General features: G+C 29.3%; 2 protein-coding genes across 5 annotated transcripts; both read right to left on the bottom strand.

Annotated features, from left to right (window-relative positions):
* Nucleotides 1–882: 882 nt before the first annotated feature.
* Nucleotides 883–12,825, bottom strand: LOC123202700 (purine permease 1-like). 3 transcript variants are annotated; one of them, XM_044618737.1, is made up of 4 exons: nt 12,798–12,825; nt 2,747–3,442; nt 1,344–1,703; nt 883–1,171 (listed from the first exon to the last, which is right to left on the bottom strand). In XM_044618737.1, the coding sequence occupies exons 1-3, from the start codon at nt 12,822–12,824 to the stop codon at nt 1,365–1,367; spliced, it is 1,062 nt and encodes a 353-aa protein (XP_044474672.1). In that variant the 5' UTR covers nt 12,825; the 3' UTR covers nt 883–1,171; nt 1,344–1,364. The 3 variants fall into 3 exon arrangements, with proteins under 3 accessions (XP_044474672.1, XP_044474673.1, XP_044474671.1); XM_044618738.1 differs by having other exon boundaries at nt 883–1,128; XM_044618736.1 differs by lacking the exon at nt 883–1,171 and having other exon boundaries at nt 1,231–1,703.
* On the bottom strand, nt 9,935–13,158 carry LOC123202699 (purine permease 1-like). Of its 2 annotated transcripts, XM_044618735.1 has the most exons (3): nt 13,019–13,158; nt 12,102–12,825; nt 9,935–10,338 (listed from the first exon to the last, which is right to left on the bottom strand). In XM_044618735.1, the coding sequence occupies exons 2-3, from the start codon at nt 12,822–12,824 to the stop codon at nt 10,000–10,002; spliced, it is 1,062 nt and encodes a 353-aa protein (XP_044474670.1). In that variant the 5' UTR covers nt 12,825; nt 13,019–13,158; the 3' UTR covers nt 9,935–9,999. The 2 variants fall into 2 exon arrangements, with proteins under 2 accessions (XP_044474670.1, XP_044474669.1); XM_044618734.1 differs by lacking the exon at nt 13,019–13,158 and having other exon boundaries at nt 12,102–12,998.
* Between the last annotated feature and the right edge of the window lie 52 nt (nt 13,159–13,210).

Raw genomic sequence — 13,210 nt, 5'->3', positions numbered from 1 at the left:
CTTAGCGCCAATAAATGCTCTGCGCTTAGCCGTTGTGTGTTAGATAATCTTTTATTGTAATTTATATCTTGCCAACCCGAAGGCCACAATCTTTATCGTTTGTCCAACGGCATTTCCAAGTCAATGGACGGCGGGGGGGCCTAGTCTGCTAGGGTTTAGTTTATTGAGAATGGTTGTGTTTGAAGTGGTGATTTGATAAAATTAAGATATTACATGAATGGGAGGTGAATTCGAATTAAGGTCAATTTAAATAAATATTAATTCTAATTTGGTTCGAAATTAAAATAGTTAGTTCAAAATTAAACTATGCTTGGTTGGTTGATTGATGTAAAATGCTGTTCAATTATGAATAATCAGACTAATATAGATTAATGATATGAAAGTGTGACAATCACAACACTCAATCAACTAATCATAAATAATATTATTTATTTGTCATTATTTTTTATGAGTTTTCTTTAAGTTTTATATTTAAAAAAAAAAGAGAAATCATTTAATTTTTAATGAAGCTAGTAATTAATAAAATGAATGACCTGAAACATTCTTGACCTCTAGCAATACATTAGTATAAACTAGATTTGCATACTAAAAACTACTTATATCTTCAATATTATAATTAACACAAATTTTCTCTTTAAAATCAGATTTCTTAATAGAAATATCATTCATTTTATAACTACCATCAAAGGTATTCCAATTTGAAGCTTTTTTCTCTATTTTCACATACCCAATTCTTTGTTGTTTTTAATATATCAATATCGGGTATATTCATCATCAATTTCATGACCCCTTTGTAAAGTATCATCATCTTCTACGTAATTATGCGGCTCAACCCTTTATAAATTGTTGTTGTCTTTTACATTATTTTGTGACAATTAAACATCATAGTCTTAATTTAGAGGTACTTATCATTTAAATTGAAACACATTCTCTTAAATGATGAGAAAATCCGTTAATACAATCAACATCTTCGTCATCCACATCATAATAAGCCTCTCACGGTTGACATCTCTTGGATTTAAACCAAAAATTAACTCATGATTGCGTGCCGCCGATATATATTATTCAATTTGCTCCACATCAATTAACAAAAGTTCAAATCCATCCCCACCCGCATTTGATTAAGCACTGAACCAAACACGGCAAGATTAAACACTCTGCATGCGCGTATCTAAAGAGGAAGTTGATATGTTTCAGTGAGCATAAAAGAAAAGCACAGACTAGAGAAAGGAATGAACAGAAAGGGTTCTAGTTTTATTATTGTTATTATTTTCTTAAAGTCCCTCGCTTTTGAGTTATTAAAGTAAAAAATATTGGCATGCCAAGGAGATAATACAACTTACAGTAATGGGTTCATGTTCATATCAAGTGTTAGAAACTGGAAGCATCTCTGTTTGAGGCGTTGGTTTTTCCTTTCTGGTGTGTTTTATTTCCCCATAAAAGTATGAAGCAAAGCCCCAGAGGGAAAGTGCAAGAGAAATGCCCTTTTCTGCTTGAAACTTTTCTTGGTAGAAAATGACTGCCAGAATTTCTATTACCGGAAGTAGAACGGCGATGATTATAGCGGATAACAAAGACGACCCACAAAAAATCACACCAATGGCTCCTAAGAAAAAGCATTGCAAGATTAATGCAGTTCCCACTACTAGCACATAATACCTTGTTTCGCCCAGTTCGAACTCTCTGGCTTCTCTTCCAATGACCTGTAAAAATAAATCAAATATCTTGAATCTGTAAGTGAAAATGAATTTAAATTTGCATGCAAAATTTTAAAAAATATCGTCGCCTGAGAGATTCGGACTCTTGCAGGGAAACCCCATGTACTTAGCAGGGCTGCAGGCACATGCCTTAACCACTCGGCCAAAGCGACGACATTCGATTTTAATATTTTAAATTTATTAGTTTTAATAATATTAGGTAATAAACGTGCGGCTTTAATGAGACTAGATGAGAGAATTGTATAGCATATTTATATTTTCTTTCCCTTTTATTTATTTTTTAATGGTGATGAACCCCTTCGAATTCGAATTCAGTTGATTTTTTGAAACTAAATCAATTACACTAAATAAAAAAATTTTAGAGTTTAGTGATTAATTTAAGACTAGATTTAACTTGAATTTAAGTTTGACTCAAACAAACTCAAAGTTTGAGAATTAAATATTTTCAAATTCAAATTTTAGCTTTCGAGCTATTTGGCTCATTAAACTTAAAAATTTTAATATGAATCAACTAAAACAAAGTTATTTTAATTAAAATATATACGTATAAAAAAATATTGTTTTAATATTGAATTGAACTTGATTTTTTTCAATTAAATCGAATTCAAACATTTTTAAAGTGAAGTTGATGAACTCAAGCTTGGTTTCACTTATATCAAGCCAATTTAAGCTTAAACAAACTCAAATCTTAAATCAACCTCACATCTATTGTATAGGCAGATCAAGAGCTTCGTCATGATGCTTTTGGTTGTAGTTTGTCGATTCGGCTGACAAATTTTGATTTAAAATACAAAAAAGATCTCTTAGATTAGACTCGGGCAGAATCATACTTTGCCAAAGTGCTTAATTTCTTTGATTAATAATTAATTTATAATAAAATTGTAATTCTTTGGTCAGCATTTGACATGTGGGTAAGTAGCACGTGGCACAAAAGTAGAATAAGGTCTGAAAAATTGACAGATATAGAAGATGAGCTGAACTATAGATTCGGAGAAGAAGATGAAGGCAAAAGAGAAAAGACAAATTACCTTGAAGTCATTATTGATCAGCATCCCCACAGTGCATACGGCTGTAGCAAACAAACACATCACCATCTGAATCTCCAATACCAGAGCATAGGTTATCTCTTGTTTCGCCTTCTTGTACGTCAACTCCACAAGCGGCAATATAAATCCGTACAAAGCCGCAGCCGCGATTGTCATAACAAACCCTAATACATACTCCCTATTTGATTCACCAGCCGGCCGATCACTGCTTGTATGTAGAGCCAATATACCAGGTCCTATAGTCAACAGAAATATAGCGTTTATTGAATAAGAGTTGAACTTTTGTTTGACCAAAAGATAAGCAAAAGCCGCAGTGAAAGCCAACTGGGAAGCTATAATCAAAGCAGAGGTAGAAACAGGAAGCCGAGCCACGCCGTAAGCGTAGAGATAGTCGTCGAAGCCAGTGAGTACGCCGATGACCGCTGAGGCAATGAATATGGGAGTTTTCATGAAGAAGAAGTTGGTGGGTGATGACGGGTTGCGGCGGCGATAGAAGTAACCTATGGTGATGGGGAGGATAATAACCGGCCAACCGCCGGTTTCAAGCCAGCTTGAGAACCAAATTCGTTTGCCTCCATGGATGAAGTAAAGACGCATAACTAGTGGGCCGCCGCAGTTGCCAATAGATAAGAGGATAACGTTTAGGATGAGAAGAGCTCTTTTCATGGCGGTGCTGGGTTCAATCTCTGCCATGCTGTGAGTTGAATTCTGTATGTTAATGGTGAAATAACTTCTAGTAAGGCTTTTAGTAGAAGACAGGATATCTATCGGTATCTCTCAAAATAAGGTTACAAGATTAATCTTAACTGAGATTTTTAATTAAAATCACTACATATATGAATATTTAGGGTATTGAAAATAAAAATGTATGGCTTTGGGTTTCCCACTCAAGGCTTTTGGCATATTTCTTTCTTAAATTTTTCCTAATCTGTGGGGTCAAAGAACTTTTAATGCCTGCCCACGCGAAGTTTTCCGTCGCCAATCATTGAGGCCCACTTAAGAATATAGACAAATACTACTAATTTAAAAATGGTTTGTTTGATTTAGTTTGATTAGGGTTGGATTTGAGTTAAACCTTCTTACAAAAAAATGATTTGCTTTCTACCGTGATTTAAATGGTTTCCAAACAAACCAAACTATAAGTGGCTTTTTAAAATATATATATACGTAAACCTGTTTTTTCAAATATTTTGTAATAGATAACTCTTTATATTCTTGTAGCGTGATTTTTTTAAATAAAATATTAAAAATTATAAAGAGTTTGTAGATAGCCGGGCATTGGCCCCCTCCCACCTCCGATTGTCATCGATTGAAAGGTAGGAATTATCTTGACTAATCAGAGCTAGGACACAAAATGGATAAGTTTGGCTGTAATAAATATATATATTTTGAAGATCTTTTGCCTACTTTGTAGATATTAATTAAAATAGAAAGAAAAATTACTGATAAGCTTTGAATGAATTTATTATTTTAAGTAAATTTACTTTTTATTTCAATAATATCTTTCTTTGTTAATTACTTTTTATTCAATATATTTTTTCAGTATGATTTTTCATCAGTAACCTTTTATTTTGAGCATATTCTAAAATTATCATATTGATAATAAGTTTGGTAACTTATGAATTAAACATTCGTAAACTTATTTAGAAACATATTAATTTGTTAGTGTGATTATTGATAAGTACAAATTGGAATAAAGAAATGAACATAAATACATAAAATGCTAATGCAAAAAGTGTGCAAATGTGAATACACTTCACACACACACATATATAAGATGAGTGCACGAGAGTGCACACTCATATTTTAATATAATACAATATATAATATTTATATTATTAAAACATGAGTGCAAGAAAGTGCGTTTAGAGTTTTTGTATTCGCACGCACTTTTACACTTACAAGTACTCTTTATACACGCATTTTTTGTATTTTTCACATTCACACTCACTTTTTGCACTTGCACTATTCGCATTTATGTGTATTTTTTTGTTTTGCTCTGTACATATTAACAATCACATCAAAAAATTAGTCTATTTTTAAATAAATTTATGAATGTTTGATTCATAAATTACCAAATTTATTATCAATATGATGATGTAGAAATATGCTCAAAAGAAAATGTTACCAACGAAAAATCATATTGAATAAAGAGATAATTAGCAAAGAAGAGTATTATTGGAATAAAAAATAAATTTGCTTAAAAAGATAAATTTATTTAAAGTTTGTCTAAAAAGGTTTAGTCAATAATTTTTACACCTATTTTAATTAATATTCTTCCACTTTGAGTCTTTAAAATTTTTTATTAGAATTAAATTCAAAGCGAGTTTATTCAAACTCGAAATAAGTTTAACTTGAATGAGTTTGAACATAAATCTGAGATAATAAACATAAACCCAAGTATGAACTAGAAAGTAAAACTAGAAATAAACCTGAGTCTAAACCTAAATTAGAGTCATGCTTAGCAAGCATAACTTACTTAAAATGATATCATTTCTAATTCTATTTAAAGATAAAGTTAGATTCAAAACAAGTTTATTTAAACTTGAAATGAATTTAGTTCAGACGAGTTTGAAGCAATAAACATGAACCAATTACGCATATGTGATTGAGTAAATTTGACAAATCTAAACCGAACCTGAGCTACGCATGATCCAAAATAAGTCAGCTCCTATTAAAGTGTGGCTTAGGTCGTTTTCACTGACAAATTGCAGATTAAAAGATCTTATTGTTTGATATTTTCTGTACCATATGTGAACTCGGTGCTATGCTCTACGTAATTACCCCACCTAGTAGTTGTCCCAAATGTCACTGACAAATTTTTTCTTTCAACCTTTTTTCGTCATCATCCAACCGTTCATCACATCGTTGTACCCACATGATCGAAGGATCCCTATTTGATAGCCGCCTCAATGGACATCCTGAAAAAAGTATTTGCATCAATTTGTACTTTCGTAAAATTATGTTCTATTTTTTTTATTTTTTTCAGACATTTGGAAATTATTCTTGAAAATCATTTAAAGTCAGAATTAATGGACAGAAACGTTTGTTGAGAAAGAAACCTACCGCCAAATTGGTTTCACGGTCACTTTCTCAAATAATATTTTATATATTTATTTTTTATATATAAATAATATATTATTTAATTTAAAATTATTCGATATCATATCATTTGTATATATAAATTATATATATATAATTTTATTATTTCCATTATATATAAAATTAGAAATTTAAAAAAAGTTAGGGGGTCTTTTTAAATTTTTAGGGGTTATTAGAAATTTAGAAAAAAGTTTAGAAGTCTTTTGAAAATTTCAACTATCCGTTTGCTCTTCAAAAATTTTTAAAATGATAATTATACTTAAAAAATAAACAAAATATATCAAATTATAAGTATAAATGTCATATGATAACTATTAAAGTCATATAATAATTTCAAAATATATGAGATTTGAAAAGATTGCATAAATTAGTTTGTGAGTTTTTAAACTTTTTTTAAGATTAAATTATTATGTTTAAAATATTTGAATATGATAAAAAATTATTTTTTATATTAATAATTAAATAAAATTATTATTTTATTTTGGAGCCATTAATTTTTTAAATAAAATTTGATTTGAAAATATTATTTATACTAATTAAAAATAAAAATTTTGTTTTTAGGTCAACCTTTCACACGCAAAATGTCATCCACTCTTGGATTTTCCTATGAAGTTAACTTGAGTGGTGGGAACATTTAGTCTATGTATTCATCGTCGTGGACAAAAACATAAGAGATTGGCCAACTTTGGAAATAGTTAATCTGACTTGATATCCATCACAAAATTATTAAATGTCTAAGGCCGAGGCTGAGGCTCCACCACCGACAAAGAGGTCAACTTAACAAGCAAGCGACAGTCCTCCGTCGAAGCTTAATTGGAGATTTCCGATCTTTATGAAACATCATTAATAGAGAAATAAATTTGTCAAAAGTTTATGGTAAAATAATGTCCTTCATTTGTCTTCTTCTTGAGTTTAATAATTTTGATCAAAGCTTGATTTTCCGGCAGTCCATTATCATATTTTTCAAATAATATGACACAATCTTCTAGATATTTAAGTGTGGAAATTCAACAAGGACATATTTATAATATGATCCAGTAATGTATTTATATATATAATATATAATATACTAAGAAAATGAAATTAATAATGGTGTATTTTTTAAGTTCATTTTTCAAAACAATCGTGTTCAAGAAATCAAACTAGGACGGCTGCTGAAGAAACCTACGGGCAAAGACAAGGATGGTTAAAAAAAACATATGGAGAAAGAGAGAAATCAGGGTTGGTGACCAAAAAAAATTATGGGGAGAAATAGTTATTTTTAAAATTTTATGTGAGAAAAAATTATTGAATTTATTATTAAAAAATAATAGATTTTTAATTTTGTAAATATTTTTTATTTTAACTTTAACAGTAAATATAAATAATTAAGTTTTTTAAATTTATCAAGTAATTCTGTATTAAGCTACAATTAAACACACAAGAGCATTCGAAAATATCAGGATTGTTAAATAAACAATATGATATTTGCTGTCAATCAAACTTCTTGACAAACGACTTGTCATATCAAGTTGTAGTGTTGCACCAGCTATCTTCCGATATTTAAATAACAACAAAACAAAGGCCAACAATACTAAATAGGAATATTTTAAATTTTTATAATAGTATATACATATATATTATATAACTCATTTATTTAATAAATATATCGTAATAATTTTTTTTTTCTAAAATATCCTAGTCAACATTATTCTTATAGAGAGGTATTCTCTCTTTTTCATCATCCATCAAAAAAAAAAAATCTTTATAACTTTAAAAAATAATTAAAACAAGCACGTATAATTGAACAATAAATCTTGTACAAAAAATTTAAAAAAAAGAATCGCTAGCTATTATAAAAAATTCATATAAACACAAGAGAAAAAACAATAAAAATTATCAAATTTTTTTAGATAATTCACATTTCTTACAAAGATTTCATAATAAAATTATTCAAATTCAAGTCATTCTTTATTCAAACACTTATGTTTTATGTTTTTTTTTTAACAATTAAAAATCAAATAATGTAAAATAGATTCATGTTTATGACTTTATCTAAAATATAATTTTGTTGTTATTTCATGTTGTTTATATTATTTAATATTATGATTTCATGTTATAGTATTGTTTAATGTTGTATTGATAGTTAAAAAATACAAAAAATTAGTTCTGGATAAAAATCAGACAAAGAACAGGTTTGTTGCAATGACGCCAACCCCTAACTTTTTGCTAACTATTTTTCATCTGGTTTTTATCTAGAATTAAATTTTCGTATTTTTAACCATCAATACAATATTAAACAATACCATAACAACATTAAATAATACAACAATATAAAATTATAATATTAAACAATCTAATAACATGAAATCACAATAATATTATATTTTATATATGAATTCCTTAAAGAAATTTGACAATTTTCGTCTCTCCCTCCTTTATGTCTAAGTTGAATATTTTATAATGACTTTATATCATAAATTTTATTGTTCAATTACAGATATTTTTTCTATTGAAGAATTTTTTTATATTATAGAGAACTTTTTCCTTACTAAAGGGTTAAGAAAAAATAGAGAAATTATTATTTTTTTCTGTATGAGTTTATCAATAGGGTATTTAAAAAAAATAAATTATTATATTGATATTTTTGTTTATAGTTTAAGATAAATGATTATATATATACGGTTTAAAAAAACATAAAAAATATAATATCCTTACTAAATATGTAATAAGATATTGGTTATGATATAAGATCTCATCTTTTATATATATATATATATATATATATATATATATATATATATATAAAAGAGAGAGAGGGGAGGTGTAGCCGACAACTTTATGGGTTAGTGCAATAATTACCAATATTTTCTAATATACAATATGTATTATAAATTAAAATATATAATATATATTTTATGATGAGATATAATATGATATATAAATAAAATAATATATATAATAAGATATATCAAATTAATTCGATATAATATATATTTTTAATATAAATTGATACAATTTTTTTAAAATGATGTGTAGTAAAGATATATATAAAAAATTTTAATTTGTGATATTTTTTTAATATGATAAAATATCAATTATATTTTTTATTATTTTATTGATATTTTATGTTTTAAAAAATTATATTATATGATACGATATAATATTTAATACATAATATGATAAATTAATTTTTTTAATATATGATACAATACATAATTCAACTATCCTATTGGAGGTGGCTTTGCAATCTGGAGGCACTAATGTGTCACACAGCCAAGTTGTGCAATGGCTTTGCAAGTGCTTAATTAGTAGTGAGAAAGATACATAAGACACCACAGTCTGTAAGAATAAAACACACTACAGAATTAAGAAAACATCTTGATTTCCCCCCAACCACCACACACAACCCACCCCGCCCCCAACCCCGCAAGTTCGCATCCCCCCTCCCACCTGGCGCCGTTCTAACCCAGAGGAGATTTTATTCACCACAGGAAATTCTATCGTCCCTCAGGGTGGATCTTCGTCCAAACTAATCTTTTTTTTTTTTTAACCAAATATTGCATTTGAACCTCCAATTTTAATAAAAATCGAATCTATATATTCTATAAAACAATAATTATCAAAAAATTTAATCAAAATAAGCAAATATCAATATATTTTATGTATTATTCAAAATTAAAACTCTAAAAATTAAATGTTCAAAATTTTCATCAAATTAGAGTAATTCTAATAATAGAATGATTCAAACAAAAGTAGAGATAATGTACTAATTTTTTTTATCATTTTTGTCATTGAAAAATACGGAAAATATCGAAAAAAATTTTGAATAAGTTGAATGGCCACTCAACCCATGAGAGCCATAGGATTTCTTTTGAATTTTAACAGTGAATTTTGGAAAAAAAATAGATAGAGATATAAAAATTTTTTTATTTATGTATAAGGGTATTTTGGTTATTATATCTAAATAAGACATTTTTACTTAATCATTTAGCTTTTCGGACAAGTTTTTTAGACCCTATTGTTTAGGTTAATTTGTTGAACTTCCCTTTTCTTAAAGTCCCTCGCTTTTGAGTTAAAGAGAAGACATAAAGTAAATAATATTGGCATACCGAAGAGATAATACAACTTACAGTAAAGGGTTCGTGTTCATATCAAGTGTTAGAAAGTGGAAGCATCTCTCTTCGAGGCGTCTGCTTTTCTTTTCTGGCTTGTTTTATTTCCCCATAAAAGTATGAAGCAAAGCCCCAGAGGGAAAGTGCAGCAGAAATACCCTTTTCTGCTTGAAACTTTTCTGGGTAGAAAATGACTGCCAGAATTTCTGTTACCGGAAGTAGAACGGCGATGATTGTAGCACATAAGAGAGACGACCCACAAAAAACCACACCAATGGCTCCTAAGAAAAAGCATTGACAGATTAATGCACTTCCCGCTACCAGCATATAATACCTTGTTTCACCCAGCTCGAACTCTCTGGCTTCTCTGCCAATGACCTGTAAAAGTAAATCAAATATCTTGAATCCGTAAGCGAAAATGAAATTAAATTTGCATAAAAATTTAATAAATATCGTCACCAGAGAGATTCTAACTCCCACGGTGAAACCCCATGTATTTAGCAGATACACGCCTTAACCACTCGGCCAAAGCGACGACATTACATTCTCTTAATAATTATTTATTAATTTTAATAATATCATGCGGATTTAATGAGATTAGATGAGATAATAGTATGGTTTAGTTACATTTCCTTTCAGTTTTATATATATATTTATTTTTAGTGATGAGGAACTGATTTAAATTCAAATTCAATTATCTTTTCGGAAGTAAATCAATCACACCAAATTTAAGTTTGAATAATATAATTTAATAGAGTTTAATAATTAACTTAAAACTGTATTTAAGTTAAGTTTAAGTTTGATTCAAACGAGTTTAAAGTCAGAGAGATAAATATTTTCAAATTTAAACTCTAGCTTTCAAGCTATTTGACTTATCAAATTTATAAACTTAAAAATTTTAATATGAATAAATTAAAATAAAATTACTTTGATCAATATATATTAAAATAATAAAATTTTAATATCAAATTGAGTTTAACTCTTTTAAAATAAAAGAAATGCAAAAATTTTTAAAAACAATTTGAGCTCAATTTCAATTAAATTCAGCCAGTTTAAGCTTAAACGAATTTAAATCTTAAATCAACCTCACAACCATGGTATAAGTAGACCAAGAGCTTCGTCATGGTGCCTTTGATCGTAGTTTGTGGATTCGGCTAAAATTTTCATTTAAAATATAAAAAAGATCTCTTGGATTAGACTCAGGCAGAAACATGTTTTGCCAAAGTGCTTAATTTCTTTGATTAATAATTAATTTATAATAAAACTGTAATTCTTTGGTCAGCATTTGACATGTGGGTAAGCTGCACGTGGCACAAAAGTAGAAGAAGGCCTAAAAAAAGGCCGATATAGAAGATGAGCTAAACCATAGATGCGAAGAGGCCGAAGGACTACATTCCCCTCATACTATGCAGAATTATTAAAGTTTATTTTCTTAATTTTGAAAATTCTATTTATGATTATTTAATTTTATTAATTTTAAAGATGAAATTATTGTTTTATATTTAATATTAAAAATAAATATAAATATAATTTTATTTTCTCTCTCCTAAATTTAAAAAATTAATTTTTTTTTCATAAACCAAATTTAAAAAAATCACATTGCCCTTTTAAGGTTTAGTTTCAAAATCTGTTCACTTTCTCTAAAGCTATCATCGGTCGTTTTTCTCTCCTGATTATTTTTCTTCCTTCAATGACTCGTCTCAACTCCATCACAATCCATCCGACACCGAAAGACATCGTCGTCTGAAAAGACGATTTTTCTTTCTAGACAATATCTCTTAGTGTCAAATGGATTAGGGTGGAGTTGAGACGGGCAATCAGAGGAAAAGAAATCGTCAAGAATGAAAGACGACCGATAATGACACCAAAAAAAAATAAATGGATTTTGAAATTAAACTCTAAGAGGGAAATATGATCTTTTTAAATTTGGTTTAGAGGATAAAATATTAGTTTTTAAACTTTTAAGATAAAAAATAAGATTAAATTTTTAGGAGTTAAAATTTTATTAAATTTAATTGATCATATGTAGATAAATAATATTTTCAAAATTATCAGGGAAATGGGAAATAACATACTCTGGGTGGAAAGTAGTCCTTTGGCCATGCAAAGAAGATGAAGGCAAAAGAGGAAAGACAAATTACCTTGAAGTCATTATTGACCAGCATCCCCACAGTACATACGGCAGTAGCAAACAAACACATCACTACCTGAATCTCCAATACCAGAGCATAGGTTATCTCTTGTTTCGCCTTCTTGTACGTCAACTCCACAAGCGGCAATACAAATCCGTACAAAGCCGCCGCGGCGATTGTCATAACAAACCCTAATACATACTCCCTATTTGATTCACCAGTCGGCCGATCACTGCTCGTATGTAGAGCCAATATACCAGTTCCTAAAGTCAACAGAAATATAGCGTTTATTGAATCAGAGGTGAACTTTTGTTTGACCAAAAGATAAGCAAAAGCCGCAGTGAAAGCCAAATGGGAAGCTGTAATCAAAGTAGTGGTAGAAACAGGAAGCCGAGCCATGCCGTAAGCGTAGAGATAGCAGTCGAAGCCAGTGAGTACCCCGATGACCGCTGAGGCAATGAATATTGGAGTTTTCATGAAGAAGAAGTTGGTGGGTGATGATGGGTTGCCGCGGCGATAGAAGTAACCTATGGTGATGGGGAGGACAATAACCGGCCAACCGCCGGTTGCAAGCCAGCCTGAGAACCAAATTCGTTTGCCTCCATGGATGAAGTAAAGACGCAAAACTAGTGGGATGCCGCAGTTGCCAATAGATAATAGGATAACGTTTGGGATGAGAAGAGCTCTTATCATGGCGGTGCTGGGATTACTAGCTGATTCCATCTCTGCCATGCTGTGAGTTGAATTCTGTTTGTTAGTGGTGAAATAACTTCTAGTGAGGCTTTTAGTAGAAGACAGGATATATACCGGTATCTCTCAATATAAGGTTGAACAAAATTAATTTTAACTTACATTTTTAATTGAAATTATTTTATACATGATTATTTAGGGTTTTAAAAGTGAAAAAATATGACTTTGAGTTTTACCAGAGCTTTTGGCCTACTTTCTGACATTTTCCCTAATCTGTGGGATCGAACAACTTTTAATGCCGGCTGAAGTTTTCCGTCACCAATTATTGAGGCCAACTTGAGAATGTTTTTACCATATATGTGAAAATTGCTACATATCTGGTGGATTTTCCACCACATGCAGTCAAGTTAGAAATTTTGGGGAGAATG

This window comes from Mangifera indica, chromosome 19 (genome assembly GCF_011075055.1).
Source record: "Mangifera indica cultivar Alphonso chromosome 19, CATAS_Mindica_2.1, whole genome shotgun sequence".
NCBI classification, from domain to species: domain Eukaryota; kingdom Viridiplantae; phylum Streptophyta; class Magnoliopsida; order Sapindales; family Anacardiaceae; genus Mangifera; species Mangifera indica.
Note: the sequence above shows the minus strand (reverse complement) of the source record. Positions and strands in the feature narration are given on the sequence as shown.